The 20,010-nt window shown below is 45.1% G+C and overlaps 1 protein-coding gene across 3 annotated transcripts in view; it reads right to left on the bottom strand.

The window, feature by feature from the left end:
* Positions 1-773: 773 nt before the first annotated feature.
* SMAD7 (SMAD family member 7) overlaps positions 774-20,010 on the bottom strand; it is a 109,693-nt gene continuing 90,456 nt past the window's right edge. For all 3 annotated transcript variants that reach the window (XM_083466130.1, XM_083466129.1, XM_083466128.1), the window contains one exon: positions 774-3,046. In XM_083466130.1, the coding sequence (XP_083322256.1) occupies positions 2,508-3,046 (539 nt within the window). In that variant the 3' untranslated portion in view covers positions 774-2,507. The remainder of the gene's footprint in view (positions 3,047-20,010) is intronic.

Below are 20,010 nucleotides of genomic sequence, written 5' to 3'. Positions count from 1 at the left end.
TTGGGATTGATAGATTTATTCTTGTTAATGTGAGCTGGGAATTCTTTCTTTCTTCCCTATATGCTTAAAATAATTTTATTAAAAACCAGGAAATGGGACAGCCTTATCTTACCATGTAACATCTGGCACATTGTGTTATTCTCACCTCTGCATCATGAGGAAGCTTCCAAGTTCACCTGTCTTGAAGGTCCCGATTCTGGCTTCTCCCTTTGTCAAGGTTAGGTAAAGGGACCCCTGACGGTTAGGTCCAGTCATGGCCGACTCTGGGGTTGCGGCGCTCATCTCGCTTTACTGGCCGAGGGAGCTGGCGTACAGCTTCCGGGTCATGTGGTCAGCATGACTAAGCCGCTTCTGGCGAACCAGAGCAGCGCACGGAAATGCCGTTTACCTTCCTGCTGGAGCAGTACCTATTTATCTACTTGCACTTTGACATGCTTTTGAACTGCTAGGTTGGCAGGAGCAGGGACCGAGCAACGGGAGCTCACCCCGTCGCGGGGATTCGAACCGCTGACCTTCTGATTGGCAAGCCCTAGGCTCTGTGGTTTAACCCACAGCGCCACCCATGATGGTTACACTTTATTGCCCGAGTGACCAGTTTCTGCTATGCAGACACCCCTGCAATTCTGACACCCAACTCACTCTGAAAAAACCAAGCTGTGCATGGTTATCACATCAAGCGTACTTAAAAAACCCCAAAATTACTCATTTAGAAAAGCGTTAAGCTGGATAATAACAGCCAGAGGAAGAAAGAAAAACACCACAATCTTGTGATCTTATCTTTTTTTTTTTTAATTTGGCATTTTGTTATTTGCATTTATATTAAAGCAAAGTGCATCTTTTCTTATTTCTTGTTTATACACATTGCACAATACATAAATAATGATGCTTATAAAACGTCTTTATATTTACAAGTAATAATATATTTATATATAACATAAAATACATTTTTTTAATAAATCTCAGGGTTTCTTTTTTTAAAGGAGTCTCTTTTTTTGTTGTTGTTTTGTTTTTTTGTTTTCCAAAGCACTTCAATGCTAAAATTCCAATGAGAATGCTTCTCTTGTTCACTTAAACCTTTTATATTTAGAAAAATAGCTTATGTTAAGGTCTAAACATGCTCATTGAGCTAAGAACAGTGTAAAATTATCATACTAAGTGTATGAATTCAAGAAGAAATAAATGAATGACTGCAATTTCTGGATGCGAACAGTACTGTTGCAAACCTGATCAGGGCAGGTTACAAGGGGATAAATACTGAAATTCCCTTTCGTCTTTTTTTTATTATTAAAAAAAAAGAAGAAAAAGGTCTTAAACAAGTCTGCATCGCAGATCAATTTGAAAAGCACAGGCCATGCACCTTACTTGTTTTCCTGGCATCACAAATGATCACTAAGCGCAATGGGAAAATGGGCATGCCCTTCCGAGCCCATGCTTCTTGCCCCCACCCCCAAATGACACAGACATGAAGTGTTAAAGCAGCAGATGGCCGCAGTGGAGAGGGCAGGAAGGGGAGAGAAAGAGAGAAGAAAAGGTTGTAAAGATTGTTGGCAAAAGATTTACTCGGCTGCATTTGCTCCCTAATCTGACTCTGCTTGCCTTTAAGTGGGCTGTGGACATTCGCTCTGCACCAGGGACCCACAATGGGTTTTCCGTCGCCGCAGAGGGTCGGCTTCCTTCATACCAGCAAAGGAGTTGGTGTGTTTGTGACAAACAGCAGATGGATTGACCTGCCACAAAAGGGCAGAAGCTGCAGCGAAATGAGATGCATGTTACGTCGAAGATCGGCACGCAGGCATCGCGCAGCGGCAGACTCCTGCAAACGGTTTAGCACCGAGTTTGCAAGGCAAACCAAAGAGGTTATCCTCCTTTCCTTCCTACAAGCATGGTAACTCCAATGTGCGTTTGGAGCTCTCCAGCCTTTCCATTCGTTGTATCCCTCATTGTGCATGTGTGCAGATCTGATCCCTCAACTGAAACAAGCAGGGTAAAAGCCACGTGCGCAAGAACTCTGGGAGCAAACACAGGTCTCCAAATTGATGTGTGTTCACCAAGAGGGTGTGAGGAAGGGGAACCTGCACCACTGTTTGAATTCGAGAGGGAGCTATGTATAAACCAAGCTGCGTCCAATTCCTCCCACCACGTTCGGGCAATAATAACTTAAAGGGTACAAAATGACCCACTAATGAATGAAGCACGTTCAAGTGAAACTCTTCTCCACTCCATCCCACCCCAGCCCTTTCCCAGGTGCCTTCCTTTCCCCCTTCTGAGTTATTGGTCATTCACACTTTAAAGAAGAAACGAAACTTATCGAAATACCAAAACCAGGGGAAAAAAAGAAAAGGAAAAGAAACACAGAGAGAGAAATCTTTCCATAAGCTATTTCTCAAAACAGAAAACAAACGAACAAAAAAAGTTTGCATGAAAAAGCAAGCACTCAGAAGGAGATATTTAGCAGCAAAGTAGTTATAAAAGGTCATTGTTGAGTCCGGCCTAAGTCTCTTGAGTCATCATCGGTTATTGAAAATAACCTCCAACCAGCAAGGGCAACTGCTGATGAACTGTCTCGTATAACACTGGCCCCAGCCTTTCACAAAGCTGATCTGAACGGTGAAACCAGTCCACGGCTGCTGCATGAATTCGTGGTCATTGGGCCTCTGTAAGCTGTACGCTTTCTCGTAGTCAAACGCTTTGATGGAAAAGCCTGGGAACACCTTGTGCACTAGCAACGTCCTGGAGTCGGGATTGTCCAGTGTGGCCGACTTGATGAAAATGGGGTAACTGCTGCGGTTATAAACCCACACCCCGTCGACCTCCTTGGTCAGCTGGATGCCGTAGCCAATCTTGCTGCGGACTTTCTGCACCAGCTGGCTTTTATTGTCCGAGTTGAGCTGTCCGAGGCAGAAGCCATTCCCCTGAGGTAGATCATAGAAGATATCCAGGGACGGTTCTTGGACAGAATACAGCCGGCCCACGCGTGTTTTTTCTTCCCAGTATGCAACCACGCACCAGTGTGACGGATCCCCTGGCTCTTGCAGAACGTGGGAATCTGGAGGGAGAGAAGATGGGAGACCAAAGTTTAACCTCACAACAAAACAACATCTTCATCATCAACAACAACACAGAATATGAACATGCCCCCTGTTGTTCAATCAATACATAGAGCTCTCTTATGAACTCTAGGCTCAGTACTGACTGGTACCTGTGCTAAAAGTCTTGGGCTAACAAGGTCTGAACCTGGAACCCTCTGCATTCAAAACATGTGTTCTGCCAACTCAGCCGCAGGTTCCACCCAAATAGTCACAACAGATCTACGAAGCTCCTTCATTTGTCTTCCAGGCCCACCAACCCTCCTCCTTTCCACTAAGTGTACCAGATAATTTGTGTTTTTAGCTACAAGCAGAATACACACATTCATTTGCATGAATCCAACAGAGACCAAACATTTTCCTTGTTTATTCTGCAACCGTCTTATTATGGAATCAATTAACCCAAATGCAAAGAAGTTTGCGTTTGCAGCTAAACATTAGAGAATTGGGCTTGCAAATCATTAAAATGGGGGGGGGGGCTCTAAGAGAACTATTCCCCCCCAAATACACGTAAGTAAGAGTCTCTGGATTGTAATTGGATCCTGTAGACAGCAAGAAGGAAAAGAGTTCGATGTGGCTAGAATGCATGCACTGCAAATCCCTCCCTGGCTGATGTTATGGGCAAACATAGGACATGATTCGGGGAACCATTTTGATGTGGCAGCAAGAATGCAAAGTCGCCACCAGTTGACTGGCCACTGTGCTTCTGCCAGATGGTGTGACTGTGGCTCCTTTGGCAACACCCACATGTTCAGAAGAGCAGGAGACTTCTATAGGAAAGCTTTTCTGGCTGTTTTTGCAGCTCAGGATTCCCGTTCCTCCTCCAGTGAAAAGCTGTTACTATGTTCGAAGTCATAAGAGCTAAACAAGATCTCCACCTTCGGAGAAGGAGGCTTCTGGGCGCCAGGTGTTGGGCATGGCTGCTGCTTCCATGCCCAGCTTGAGGGCTTCCCAGAGGCATTGAGCTGCCCATGGTTTAGAAACAGCATGATAGCTCAGTTGGTTAGAGCATGGTCCTGGTAACGCCAAGGTTGCAGGTTCGATCCCTGTATGGGACATTGCTGCTTTGCAAGGGGTTGGACTAGATGACCCTTGGCCAACTCTATGCTGGACGATCCAGCAGGGCTCTCTGTATGCCATGTGATGCTTCATCGCATCACTTCTGTGTCAATAACAGTCAGTGTGAATGAATGGATTCGTGGAGAGCTGAACCAGACTCCCTAGGACCAAAACGCCTTCCGCAAACCTAGGTCTGGTGGTAAACTGCAGAACTTTTAAAAAGCGAAGTATCTGGGACTAATCACTGCTGCTGCTCTGGCTATTCCTCCTACCCTGGTTCCATTCCCCACTGTTTAGACCATAGCTGTCAACTTTTCCCTTTCCTTGCGAGGAATCCTATTCGGAATAAGGGAATTTCCCTTTTAAAAAGGGAAACGTTGACAGCTATGGTCTAGACCAGTGTTTCCCCAAGCCTGGACTCCAGACTACAATTCCCATCATCCCTGACCACTGGTCTTGCTAGCTAGGGATGATGGGAGTTGTAGTCCAAAAACCGCTGGAGACCCACCAAGTTTGGGGAAACACTGGTCTAGATTATTCCAGAATCGGGCCAAACAAATCATGTTGTGGTAAAGGAACTGGCTGAAGAAACTTTAAAACTACAGCACAACGTGCCACCTTGCATATCCCGTAACTGATTTATCCTCGCCCCCACCCTGCAGCCTGGCTGCAGCCTTCAGGTCGTGAACACAGTCATTCAGTTTAAGCCAACGGCAAATCAATGGCAGATAACATAATACCAAAGACCTGCTAATCAGCCGCAGACATCTTTCGTGATGTCAAATGTGGGTAAGCAGGGCTGACAGCGAGGGATCGCACAGACTAACCCGCCGCGTACATCATCCTGTTCTTAAAAGCCAATCTCTAGCTTTGTTTCATATAATAAATTTTCCTCTCGTCTTGGAGGGAGGGAGAAAAGACATAAAAGGAGAGTTAACCATAGCTCCATCCAGACTGGGGAGGTAGGGCAAGATCATCTGCTATAATTTACGGGCCTTATTTAAGCCTATAGCCAGATCGCTGGTCATAAATGCTCCAAGGATGCAGACGTCAGATGAGCTATAAATCTGATTGAATTGCAGTTAGACTGTGGTTTGTGGTAGCAGGGGTGGAGACCGGAAGTCTTGCATTTGTTAGCAAAAAAATGCAGTGGGGTGGAGGGGGGTGGGGTGGGGAAATCTGCTTCCCTCTCTTTCTCAACTCTGCCTCTATTGCTAAACAGGGTAAAGGAGGCAATTATCACCAGGGTGCTGGAGGGGGAGTCTTGCTAGGCAACTTGCAGAGCGCATCAGCTCTGTTCTGATTACCCAGAAATTCCACAACGCTATTTACAGACATACGAAGGCCTGGGAACTATTAACCCTATGCAAAGTTTCCTTTTAATAAAAGGGACAGAAAATGGGGAGAGCAGGCCGGGGGGGGGGGGGTCCTCACAACTCAAGAATATTTCCACCAGAGTCCTCACGAACCTGCCATTAACATCCCTGGGTGTTAAAACAGCAGTCAGGAGCATGTGAACATTTTGCTCCAAAATCGCCCTCTACCACAGTTTAGTGTGGCATTTGTACCTTGCTTATTTTCCCTGATCAATCCTACGCACACTGCAGAGTATCTGTGCCAACGGGCTGCCCGCTTCCGTTCAGAGAAAGGTGTGGCAAATCCACAGGTTGCTTAGATGCATGGACTCCCGAGAAAATGTGTGCGCTAAATTGAATCGGGTGTCCCAGCTCCATGCGTGCAGTGGAGCAGGTTGCCAGTTCAGGGCGGTAACCCCGTTGTGCAGCCTCCCTAGGTGCAAACTCGAGTCTACCATCACCAATGCTTACAGTGCCGTGCGCATAGAAGCCTGTGGCCCTATAGCCACACTGTAGAAGCAAGCTGAGAATACTATAAAACAGAATTTATGCCCTAATCAAATATTTAGGATCTATGGTGCTTTGCCGTTTTCACCTTGGAGGCCAACAACATTAAACAATAAATAAGGGTGGTACGAGAAAGACCTGCCTCAGACGTCAACATCAGCAGAGCTGATGCTTCTCCTCAGTTGTGGCTCCCACGTTGCCAAGAAAACCAAACCATGGAGGCAAACCCAACCGTGAGAGGCAGGAAAGAGCTGTAGCTCGGTGGTAGAGCTTTTGCTCAGCATGCAGAAGGTGCCAGGTTCAATCCCTGCACTCTCCAGGGAGGGCTGGGAACGCCCCTAGCCTGAACCGCTGCTGCCAGTCCAAGTAGACAGTCTTGAGCTAGAATGGACCAATGCTCAGACTCTGAATGTTCCTCTTGACTATTTCTCGGGAAGGATCCCTGCGAGACCACGTTTTCCTACACTGAGCTGGCGGTGTCGGGGGAGCGGGTTCCAAGCTGGCAGCTACGCCATCGAGGAAACCTATCAACGGAGCCAAAAGCACATCGTTCTGCAGCTCCATTTTCTGCGCCCACTTCCAACTCCTTAAAGCCAGCCCTCCCCTGATCCGAGAGCGGTATATTCAGTTTGCAATACTTTAAAAAAAAAAAAAACCAACAGCCACATTTAGAGGGAGGGAACAGTGTTGTGCAATTTCCTCCTTTAAATGCCGGCTAGGAAAATATTTCCTTGGTAGCTTGAGGCAGCTTCTATTTATAAAAAAAGAGAGGGGAGGCAGTGTTTTGGGAATTAGAAAGATAAAATTTACAACCCATCCCTGGGGACCAGGGGGCGAAGACCCTCTCCCTTAAACCGCTCAGGCCTGTAGGATGGGCTGCCCGTATTTTTGAGGTAGGCCTTGATTTTGTCTTTCAGCTCTTTGCCCACCCCCCCACCCGGCCGCCTCCAACAGTCCCCTTTTCTGTGCCTCACAATTCTTTGTTTCAATAAAACTATCCCACTGAAACCTGGCACCGAAAATGTGGGGGGAGAGAAGCCGAGTTAAGGGGAGGGGGTTGAAAAGGGCTGGAGGGATAGGCGAAGAACGCTCATATCAAATTACCTTTAACCTAAACTCTCCAGAACTACTTCAAATGTAGTCGTCGGTGCAGAATAACAAAGGGGATGTATATTTCTTTTTATACAGAAATTATAAAAAAAATAGAAAGGGTACAGAACTATTTCCCAGGTTAAAGGGGGGGGGGGGTTTGAGAATGCTTTCATGAAAGGAAAAAGCAAAGCGAGAACCAAAGGCAGAGAGGCAGGGAATGTCTGTGTGTGAACATCTCTATCTGCGGAGAAGGACCTTTCTTTCTGTAGCTCCCCTATTTCATGAAAGAAAATCCCTCAGACGGCATTCTTTCCCTTTCATCTCCTTGGCCCCGCCAGTCCACCCAGCAATTTTCAGACAGACGTCAGTTAAAGAGAAGTTTTCAGATTATGTTAATTGCTGAGCCTAGATAAATTGCAGGCTCCTCTCTCTCTCGCTCTGGTGTTTGTGAGTGCCAGACAGAGAGACTTCTCCATTTATATGTCCCTTACAGCTAAGAACTCACCACACAGGCAGGTTTCAGTGACCTCCTTGAACGCCAAATTTCCTACATGGGTGGCGGGCGTACATGCATGCGCGCGCACACACACACAAACAGTGATGTGGAGCTACTGGATGGGTGCATTGTGATCCTTGACCAAGTGGTAACTTCTGCCCAATGTGAATGGCCACTTGCACTGCCATCTCAAGATCATGGGTAGGCAAACTAAGGCCTGGGGGCCGGATCCGGCCCAATCGCCTTCTCAATCCTGCCCGCAAACGGTCTGGGAATCAGCATGTTTTTACATGAGTAGAATGTGTGCTTTTATTTAAAATGCATCTCTGGGTTATTTGTGGGGCAAGGGAATTTGTTTATTTATTTATTTTTCAAAATATAGTCCGGCCCCCCACGAGGTCTGTGGGACAGTGGACCAGCCCCCTGCTGAAAAAGTTTGCTGAACCCTGCTCAAGATCATGCACTCTCCAAGATTTTAGATGAGGTGTGCCTCCAAGACTGTTGCTATTTTGCAGGAAGGAGTCAAGCACACACCATAAACTTAGGTTTGTGCAACTGAAATGGATTAAGATATACTCTGGGTGCCCTAAGAGCAACAAATCCACTTCAAAGGTAAATCTTTTTTTCTTTTTTTGCAGTTAGGAAACTGGCGGGCGTTGCACAAGTGTGAAGTGGATTAAGCACAAACATCAGATTGTGGCGTGCAATCTCACTGCCTGCCTTGGCGTTGTTTCTCAGGCTGGTTTGTCGCTGGGAGCTCTAAGCATCCACCACAGACCAAAGGAATCTTACCAGCAGTCAGTTATCATGGGTTGCAGCTACTGGGGTGCCCATCAGCATGCAGACCAAGTGAGGCCAACCAGGGCTGCGGATCGAAGACTCACTGGCTGCTCATTGTCATGCAATGCGCCTTCTCGCTTCCCCAGTTGCAGTTCACTGTAAAATGGGACTTAGCACTGGAACAGCCAGCAGTAGTTCCAGCTGTCCCTGGGGAGCCAACTGTGCAGATGGTCTCATTATTCAGTGCCATGGTTGGGCAATTCGTTCAGAACCAAAGGCCAGATTAGTAATATATCATGAGATAAGAGAATCAAAGCTCATTTGCATTTTCAGCTGCATGCAATTAGCGTAATTTGCTTATCATTTTCATGAATGAGGCAGGTGACAAGCTACTGTTTGCCCGTTCGTGCTGCATTCAATCTGTAGCAGAGTCTTATTAGTTCTGAGATTGCCAGCATCAAGGGTAAAAAACCCCACTTCCTCACCTTTGCAACCCATTCGACAGACATAGCACACACAACAATCTCAAGGTGGGCTGCATGCCTTTAAACATTTTTTAAAATGTTTATTAATTTTATTTATTTATTTATTTATTTAAATCGTCACCATTTTACTTAAACAGAAAATAACAGCCATTAAAAAGGGTTGTGAAACTGCTTTGCAGATGAGATGGAGCGGTGACGCCACAAGCGCTCGCCAGTCAGTGCTCTGCATAGCCACCTTTTAAAATGGAAAGAAGCATTTCCTCTTGGAAGCGTCCTAACCTAAGATGTAAATATGCGCCCCAGGCTTACTTCTGCACTCACTGCAAGAGGTTAAAGAATAAGCATTCACAATATTAAGAGACTGAAAACAAATTGAAGAAATAGAGAAAAATTAATTTTTCTAGAAGTTACCAACAGAGTAAAAACATATATAATTTCTGTGGGTCCATTGTATCTATAGCTAGCCATAAAAGTATAAAACTCTGTGATAATAAAGGTATCTCGGACAGTAGAGACACCCCCTCCTGGTGTGTTTTGGACTACAACTCCCATCAGTCCTAGCCAGTATGGCTAATTGTTGGGGCTGATGGGTGTTGTAGTACGAAGCATCTGGAAGACGCTAGGTCTGGAGAAGGCTGCGGTTCTACTGCGTCCCTGTATTTACTCCCCTGTAGCTGTAGTAAAGAATTTCCCAACTTAATCGCCAAGAACAGATTCAAAGGGATTTCTGGTTGCAGTTGATTATTAATAGAATTGTAGATAGGTTTTGAAATGCTAATATATGCCTCCAGAGACCCCACTCCAAGTTAATTAAAAAAAAAAATTAGAGGTACACAGAACAGTTCTGGATCCACTTTTGGGCTCAGCACATCAAGCAAGACATTGGTGAGCAAATGCAGTCAAGGGAAAGTGTGAACAGAGATGTCACATGAGAAAAAGCTGAAGCAATGCCTAGCCCACAGAGGCAACATCTAGGAATCTCTTAGTAAATATAGTATTGCAAATACACCTAGATAACGTAACGCAAACTAAGAATAAAAGGACAAGGCTTACGTTATCAGGAACGCTACACAGCCAAGCTGGCTTAAAGGGAATGAACTCATCAAAAGAACTTCCGAGCCACTTTTACTTCCCTAACCAAGTGTTCCTTCTGCAACAGACACTAAAACTGTTTAGATTCAGGTAGCCATGTTGGTCTGACGCAGTCGAAATATATATTAAAAAATTGTCCAGTAGCACCTTAGAGACCAACTAAGTTTGTTCTTGGTATAAGCTTTTGTGTATCTGAAGAAGTGTGCATGCACACAAAAGCTTATACCAAGAACAAACTTGGTTGGTCTCTAAGGTGCTACTGGACATTTTTTTATATATTAAAACTGTTCAGATACTAAAGCTGTTATTGGACTACAACTCCCATCATCCCTAGCTAGCAGGACCAATGGGCAGGAGTGATGGGAACTGTAGTCCAAAAACAGTCGGGAGACCCAAGTTTGGGAAGCGCTGCACTAAAATACAGTGGTGCCTCACAAGACGAAAAGAATCCGTTCTGTGATTCTTTTCGTCTAGCGGTTTTTTCGTCTTGCGAAGCAAGCCCATTGACGGATTAGCGGATTAGCGCTATTAGCGGCTTATCGGATCAGCTGATAAGCGGCTTAGAAAAAGGGGGGGGGGAGGAAAAAAACCCCGCAGGAACTCGCAATACATTTTTGTCTTGCGAAGCAAGCCCATAGGAGATTCGTTTTGCGAAGCACCTCCAAAACGGAAAACTCTTTCGTCTAGCGAGTTTTCCGTCTTGCGAGGCATTCGTCTTGCGGGGCACCACTGTATTGGGTCTGGTTCTGCTGTGCCTCAGACACGCAAAAGGCAGCAGCAAAGTGTCTCAGGGCTGCCCAAGTTCTCCCCAAGGTTCAGTGCAACATAAGGGAGAGGCTCTGCCATTCCACCACACACCTCAAGTCACTCCTTGCACTTCCCCAGGCATGGAAGGAAGAAAAGATGGCGTACTGTTAAGTGCATTTGTGGATCCTTGCATCACTTATATTCTCTTACGTCCGCATGTAAATTGCAAGCTCGTTTCATACAGTTCAATATAATCACATTTCCCTGTTGCATTCACCATTCTGTCCGGCTCCTAGGTATGCCAACAGAGAACAGAACAATATATGCCCTCAGGAGATCAAGTTCTTCAGTTTAGAAGGGCCTGTGTATTAAACTAATGCCACCATCAGTGACAAGTTCAGGACATTTCCCAGCTGCCGTCCATCTTACTCCTCACAGCCTGCTCAGATGAAATATTGCCACTGTTTAGAACCACTGCTGTGCAGAAAGTAGGGAGGGCCACCAAACGACCGCTGTTCATTCACTTTCTTGTGGACCACATAGCCCTGATTCTTGCTCAAAATGCTGTACAGTGCTAGAATCCTTGGGTTCACCATATGTTCTAAGTCTAGGTTTACTAAGCAAAGGATCTCTTAATAGTTATTGAATAACTAAGTTAGAGCATAACTTGCACACTCTTCTAAGAGTCATTCCACATAAGAAATGCCTTCTAGGATTGACCATGGACTATCTGAATACAGTGGTACCTCGGGTTAAGTACTTAATTCGTTCCGGAGGTCAGTTCTTAACCTGAAAAACCACTTTAGCTAATGGGGCCTCCTGCTGCTGCCGCGCCATCACCACGCGATTTCTGTTCTCATCCTGAAGCAAAGTTCTTAACCCAAGGTAATATTTCTGGGTTAGTGGAGTCTGTAACCTGAAGCGTATGTAACCCAAGGTACCACTGTACTACCACTAATTGTACAAAACTGCTGGATCTCTAGGCTGCAAAGACCCAACCCGGCAGTGATGTTACAAATATTTAAGGGAGTTCTTAATCTGTGGATTAGACAAAGTGGGACGCACTGTGGTCTAAACCATAGAGCCTATGGCTTGCCGATCAGAAGGTTGGTGGTTTGAATCCCCTCGACGGGGTGAGCTCTTGATGCTCGGTCCCTGCTCCTGCCAACCTAGCAGTTTGAAAGCACGTCAAAGTGCAAGTAGATAAATAGGTACCACTCTGGCGGGAAGGTAAACGGCATTTCTGTGCACTGCTCTGGTTCGCCAGAAGCGGCTAAGTCATGCTGGCCACATGACCCGGAAGCTCCCTTGGCCAGTAAAGTGAGATGAGCGCCGCAACTCCAGAGTCGTCTGTGACTGGACCTAACGGTCAGGGGTCCCTTTACCTTTACCTATTGACAAAGCACACCATCTCTTTAGGAGCCATTACACTCCACACCGTCAATGGGTGCTTATGGGGCCTTTAATCCCCAGAACAGAGCATAAATTTGTGTCTGTGGCTAATTAGGCAGTTATTACTCTAAGTAACCCTACAAGCTAAAGCATATGAAGTTTCTGAAAATGATCCTCATCCTTTTTATAAGTTTCTGCTGATGTAATGTTCATTCTCTCTTCTTCTTCAGACCATGCTTGGACACACCAGCAGATGGAATAAAGGTATTCCATATATAACAATGGAAATGTGGGTCAGAAATTGGCTTCTGGAGGGAGCAAGACTCTACTTACTTAGAGCAAGCTCCAAGTTGTTAATTCATAGCATTTTAGCGTTGGAAGGGATCCTGCAAGGTCATCCATTCCAGCCCCCTTGCTCAAAGCTGGCTCTACAAAGCAGGATGTGATTGTAGCAACACTGACAGATGGCCTACTCTCTGCTTAAATATTTCCAACGAAGGAGATCCCATCACCTCCCAAGACGGCCATTTCCACTATCAAACAACCTGTCTTGCTCAGAAGTGTCTCCTGTTTCACTGAAACATCCCTCCCTACAATTTCTCTGCAGAGAGCAGTTTGGGAACATGGATACACACCTGTTTAACGACTTCCATTCCCCCAAGCCACCCAGATTATGATTATTATTTATTACATTCCTACACCCCCTTAATTTCCAAGGATCTCAAGGTGGTGTACGTGATTCTCCGCCTCCCCATTTCATCCTCACAATCCCATGATCTCCTGACCACCTGAGTGGATGGTGAATTCAAGTTAGTGGTTTACATAACTCCAAAAATGTGTGATTTATGAACCTCCAGGCTAAATATGGACTTCTAAATCTACTTGAAACCACCAGCCTCTCTTATCCCTGGGTGGGGGCTGCCACTTGTAACTTGTGAATGACATTCCACTTGACGGATCTCAACCTCCCACTTGACATGACGCAGTGTGTGTGTTCTCCCACACCGTATTCAACCCACTTTAGGGGGGGGGGTCGCCCTAGACAATTTTCAAGTAATTCTCAAGTAGCCCACCCACCACCCAAAATAATCAGCTTTGAGAAATAATGTCTACGTGGTGCTCTCCTCCAATCTCTCCTCCCCAGCTAAAGAATAATGAAAGTTAAGCTTTGTGTATGAAAATGAGTGTGTGTGTGTGTGTTGCATTTAGGCATTGCATCAGTGTCAGAAGCATCCATGTGCAGCACAGTGGAAGCGCATGCAATGTAGAAAATACCAAGTTAGATGCGCCAGTGACCTGACTGCCTCGCCACACCTTAAAGGTACCCATATTGCCGAATGTGTGAATGGCGCCATGGGCTGCAAGAACGTAACGCACGTCCCGCCCCAGCCAAAATTTGTGTGTCCTATCGTTAGAGAGGGATCGTAGCACAGAAAGACCTACATTTCCTAGCATTTTAAAAGGGGTCTTTGGAAAGCAAACATACATTGATTCATAAATGCTTCATTAGTCACTGCTGCTGTCTAATTATGACAAGTAATCAATTACGATTGCTACGAAACGATCCGAAGAGGAAGAAGACGAAAGATGGAGCGGTGCCGGGGGGGGGGGGATTCCTTTTTAAAGCCTAATTGTATTTTCTTTTAAAAGCCAGGAGGCAGAAGCCACCGAGTCCTCGAATGAGTATGCTTTATAGCTAGGGGAAAACACACACACACACACACACACACACACACACACACACAAGCCAAGGAGGCTTGGCCTGGCTGTCTCTGGTGGTTAGACTAAAGCCAGCTGACTCCATCCTCCTCTGTCCCAGGCAACAGGCCTCATCAGCCATGCAAATTATAGAGTTCTGTGGTGTCTGAAGGCAGAGTTTCTACTTAGCTCAGAAGAAAAAGGAGTCTTGGAAGGGCGTGGATCGAGAAACTCAGCCAAATCCATTCATAATATTTACAGTAAATGGCCCTCTTTGCTGTTGTTTGGTATGAAGCCCAGCCTAATTATTTTTGAAGTTTTAATTTCAAAAACCTTATTTCCTCCTTGGTGTCTCTTCTCTCCTTCTACTTAAATATCCCCCAAAGCTCTCTTCTTGGTTTTTTTTTTTCCCCTTCCCCTCCCTCTCTGGCTCCAGAAAGGAGTCATTATTGTTAAAAAATCTCAACTGCATTTTTGGAGAGTGCACAGGTTTTGTTTATCCTCACAGCCACCCTGTGAAGTAGGCTAGGCTGACCCAGAGAGTGGGGAGGCAGGAAAAGCACAACATACTATTCAGTCTCATCGTACTGGCCCAAAATGTCCTGCCTTTGCACCCTGCGCTGTAGCAAAACTGCTGTGAAACCTCTGGCCTTACGGGTCAAGCTCCCATCATCCTTGACCAATGGCCGTGTTGGCTTAGACTGGTCATGCTCAGGATCTGTCAGTATAATACCTTGACCAAACAAGAGTCATGCAAGCATAAAGACCGCCTAGGTGCTAGCAAGAACCAACGTGTAACCCCAATCCCCGTATAAAAGGACTTCCGCACCTATTTCAAAACAGCTTCACAAATTAATAATAACCCTCTCCAGTGCCAGCGCCGAGGCAGATTCTCCTGTATAAATCCAAGTATCTTCTGCGTTGATCGAAAAATAGGGCGCTTTTCATTCAAAACTTGTGTTCTATAAACAAGAGCGGGAGTATTAAACCAAATTTGTATTCTCCCCCCACCCTATAGTAGAATAGTCTTCTCTCTCATTCACAAAAACTTAAATATGTGTCATCTCCTTTTTCACACGGAGAGCCAATTCACGTCCTACACTGAATGGGTTATGGCACTGATGGCCAAAACTTGGCCCTCCAGCTGTTTTGGGGACTACAGTTCCCATCATCCCTGACCACTGGTCCTGTTAGCTAGGGATGATGGGAGTCGTAGTCCCAATACAGCTGGAGGGCCAAGTTTGGGCATCACTGGGTTCTGGGGAGGTCTACTTTTGTGACCAATGTGGCATCTGAACCAACCCCCCCCCCGGAATATCTACATCTGATTTCACTGAAACTGACCACCCATCTGGGATGGTTCTTTCTTTTTTTGCATGTGATAGCTTGTTAAGTTTTGTTGCTCACCCCCCCTTCCTGCACCGCTATGCCTAGAAACTTTGCAAATTCCAAAACAACAACAACAACATTAAATATAAGCCAGTACTGTACAGTACAGTATACCAATTTGACACTAAACACTCCAGCAGCATTTGGAGTTTTTGCCTTTTTTCGTCCTCTGCTGAATGCCTAGTTACATTCCATGCAAATCCACTACACTTTCTGCAAATCTACTAATGGGAGAGAGGGAGAAATCGAGAGAAGCCAGGAGAAAGGAACCCCTTCTCAGCGGCAACACACAGATCAAATGTTCTCAGCCTGCAAAAAGCGAAACTTAAGGCATCTTTTTTTTTTAGCCAAAAGGCTAAAGCAGTTATTTTCCTAGAGAGTGAAAGAAAATGTTCCTTAAGCATAAACATAAGCAGCAAATATATATATATATATGAATGAGTTTGGAAACAAAAAGTTCTTTTCATGCTCCCTCCGTTCTCATCCAGCCCAGATCCTTCCCCCCGCTAATAACAATTATGAAAACTGTTTAGATGGGGGGAGAGGTTTGGCATGTTGAACGTTTACTGCATTCCAGCCAATAAATTCCATTCCCGGATCCGATGGAAGAAAAGCGCCAGCCTTCCTCCTTCCCCCTTTTCGCTTCTTCCCCTCCCTCCTCCCCCTGGCTTTCATTCCCTTCTGCCTTTCTTTACAACCTAATACCCTGTCGACTCAGGGCCAGGGCCTACTTAGGGGGGAAAACAACACAGAGCGCCAGTCTGGAGACAGCATGCAGACTGAAAAAGTTAATCATTACTTCTGTCTGCCTTCATAATCTAATCACTTCTGTGCCTAAGCGCAGGCAACAAAAGCTCTCTCTCTCTCTCACAGAGCCAACTCTACAAAACCATTGCCTAGCAGTCCTGCCTCCCTCTCTCTCCCTGCCCCCAACTCTCCAGATAGAAACCCAAGTGACCCCCAAAGTCAAGAATGAAAGCTAATAGCCAAAAGCAACAGAGAAGGCTATTTAGGCTAGCTCCGCATGCTGCTTATCTGGACACACACCCTGCAAAAAAATAAAAATAAAGCGCTCTCCTTTCGCCCGGCCACCCACCTCCTCTGGGTCTCCTACCTTTCTTAGATAATTAATGACACTTAACAATTAAGATAGTACATTACGTTGATGAAGCTAATCAATCTTCCCAACATTCCTGGGAAGCAGGCTACAGAAGGGAGAGGGGGAATTCCTTTCTTTAAAATAAGAAACAACCTTCAGTTTTAAAAGTTAAGAGGGAGTTTGCGTGCGTAGCAACAATTCACTGTGTGAACTAGCAGAAGAGCAGGAAACTTTAAAGAGAGTCTGCAGCAGCAACAGAGTCTCTTGCTTCTTGTGCACTTGCTTGAACTGCTGCTGCTGAAGCTGTTTCGTCCCCTGACCTAGTTTGCCACGCCAGGCTAGACTAGGAGAGAGGGAGGGAGAGAGAGAAAGAACGATCAGGAACTGCTGTCCCTACAAAGTGGGTTAAACCCCCAGCAGTCTGAGCTACCGTGACAAAGTCAGGTTCTGTCTAGACTGCAGTATCTGTACTATATTCAGGTCAAGTTGCCACTAAGGCCTTTTCTTACTGGCTTGGTTGCTACAGAAAGGTGCTCGCAAGCATAGGATAGCCAGCATCAAACTTGTGTAATAATGATAATAATAATAATAATAATAATAATAATAATAATAATAATAATAATTTATACTCCACCCATCTGGCTGGGCTTCCCTAGCCACTCTGGGCGGCTTCCAACAAAAATATTAAAATACAGTAATGCATCAAACATTAAAAGCTTCCCTAAACAGGGCTGCCTTCAGATGTCTTCTAAAAGTCTGGTAGTTGTTCTTCTCTTTGACATCTGGTGGGAGGGCGTTCCACAGGGTGGGTGCCACTACCGAGAAGGCCCTCTGCCTGGTTTCCTGTAACTTGGCTTCTCACAGCGAGGGAACCGCCAGAAGGCCCTCGGAGCTGGACCTCAGTGTCCGGGTAGAACGATGGGGGTGGAGACGCTCTTTCAGGTATACTGGGCCAAGGCCATTTAGGACTTTAAAGGTCAACACCAACACTTTGAATTGTGCTCAGAAACGTACTGGGAGCCAATGTGAGATAACTAGAGTATGCACCACACTGGCGAGACAGACATGGCAACCGTTTCTTATCCTCCATTTCCCATCAGCAAACTAGCTATTTAGACTTTCCATACAGGGGGCATTGCCCAAGGAAGCAAACAATATAAAATCCGAAAGGCAATTTTCAAAATCAATCAAATATACACACACACACACACTAAATGCAGGCACAATGGAAGACAAAATACAGTAGAACGGAGCTGGAAGAGGTACATAAAAGGGATGCCAGGGACTTTTGGTTTAAGTGAGAGAGAAAATATGGCAGCCTGGAGGAGACACTTGGCAGTGGAATTGTGGTGGGGATGGAACGGGTTGGAAAAATTACATGGACTCAAAAATGTTTTCCAGTGAAGCAAATGGGCACATGGTTTATGACCAAGCAATTCCTTGCACAATGGATAATTAGCCAATGGAATTCATTGCCACAGGATATTGAGATGGGATCTAACATGAAATGTTTTTTTAAAAAAGTGATACGGAAGATAGGCCTATTGATTGGTTCTGATCATGGTTTTCAGAAATGCATGCTCTTATGTTCAGAGATGGCATGCTTCAAACTACCAGAGCATAAAACAGAACCACAGTCTACCTGTGAGCTTTCCTGGAGCATCTAGCTAGTTACCTTGACATCAATTGTCTTCTTCCGACCAAGTGGATTCTGGCACCTCTGCTCTTTGTATCAACTGCCAATGTGGTTCACACAGATCAGAGTTTTTTCTCAAAGCTGCTTTCCATCTAACAATAATACTTAACAATAATATTTCTCTTTGAAATGGTCAAAACACTTCACATGTGTGATCCTGACAACAACCCGGTCAGGTGAGTCTTATTAACCACCATTTTGCCAGTGGCCTGACCACTCTAGCTATTAAAAATAACAAGCAGTATGGGACTTATTTTTTATAGGGCTTACTTCTGAATAGACAAGTATACTTGCAGCATAAACACCCGGAGCTAGTTAGGAATTTTGATGTGCAATCTTTCACAGGCATGCTCATCAGACCAAACTAACAGCAGGTGAAAAAGGCTCTGTATAATGAAGTCCACTAATGCTTCCAAGTGAGGGGCGACGTTTACCCCATTAGGGTGTAAATAAACAAACATGAACAACTGTGGGACCTCTATGCTTTTTGATTTAAGCATGCGCTGTTCTGCAAAAAGGCTAAAAGCCTCAACCTGGTTTCCAAATGAATGCAAGTGACCATCTGATCTAAGTTACTTTCCCAAAGCTATCATCACTTACAGACCATTCGCACTTTAGGAAGCAAGCACATCTACTCCCTTATATATGGTGGAATCTGCAGAGAGTCAATGAGAATGCCCAATGTATGTCTACAAGTATACAAACTTACACCTCCCCTTCGCACCATTTGCCTTTTCAGAAACCAGTGTCCACTCCTGGCGGCAAATGTACCTGACTGCATTTGTGCACCATGGTTAACCGTCAGCGCCCATATGGCTCCCACTTCACTATTCCCTCGGCACCAGCAGGAACAAAAAACCACGACTCCTGGTTTAGTGTTACACCTGAACCCGGGATTGTGGTTTGTTTCACTCCAAACAAACCATGATGTAGCGCCAAGGTCTGCTCTTGGCTTACCAACAGTGATCTGTTTGGACTGAAGCAAACCACAGCCCTGGTTTGGATGTGATGTTAAAGCCAGAGATCATGGTTTGCCACTTTTGCTTGAGCTGGGGGAGAGAGTAATAAAGGAATGATCTCAGTGCTCACAGTAACCTGTAAACTATTCTATGATCACTGCAAATCAGCCCTTAGGTGATTTGTGATTTCGAAGGTGGTGCTGAAGGCCTCAAACATGCCCATCAAATTGAAATCAACAACAGAATGAGACAATTTCCAAAGCACACAAGACCAAAGCCATTTTCTAACTGTGGTGTGTTTGGTTATGGATGCAAACCTAATGAATGGAAGAACTTTTAAGAATACCCATGCTGACTCAGACTAATGGTTCATTTATCTCATTATTCTGTCTTTTGACAGTTACCAGCCAGGTATCACAGATGCTCACAAGTAGGACATGATTGCAACATCAATCTCCCCAGTTTTCAGATCATCTACCTTCAGGAAACCCTTTCTGCACAATCTTTTCTGCCATGGAACCCCACACTGCCAAAGGATTCTAGAAAGATACATATTTCTGATTATACCACAAGCTTTTCATGTGGATTTTGTAGTTTACTTTTGTTGTTGTGCCAAGATTGTATGTTAAATTCATAAATGTTATATATAATTAGAACTAGACCACTGGCTTGAGTTTTAGCATGCCAATAGCAACAGGTTCATAATGGGTTGGGCAAGTGGCTCTATTTACTTCTTGCGGCTGCCAAGCTACATCAGTCTGATCTAGACACTCGTACAGCAGTTTGTCGTAAGAATCAATAGGAATTTTATTGTGCAATCTTTGAATAATGGTTTGTTTTATTGGAGTTATATGGACTACTTATGTATCATTTGTCGACATACCCCCCTTTTAATCTGCCTATGATGCTCTGTGCTGTGACCTATGGTCAAAACAATGAATTACTTACAGAAATGCGTTTTCGCAAAAAGCTTATCTGTTACCACTTAACCGTCCAATCGGAGAAGCAGCCTTAATGTGTTTCCAAGAAACCCTGGGATTCTCTGCAACACGGTTTGGAAACTGGAGATCTCGTTTCT

This window comes from Podarcis liolepis, assembly GCF_965112155.1.
Source record: "Podarcis liolepis genome assembly, chromosome: 11".
Classification (NCBI taxonomy): Eukaryota; Metazoa; Chordata; class Lepidosauria; order Squamata; family Lacertidae; genus Podarcis; species Podarcis liolepis.
Note: the sequence above shows the minus strand (reverse complement) of the source record. Positions and strands in the feature narration are given on the sequence as shown.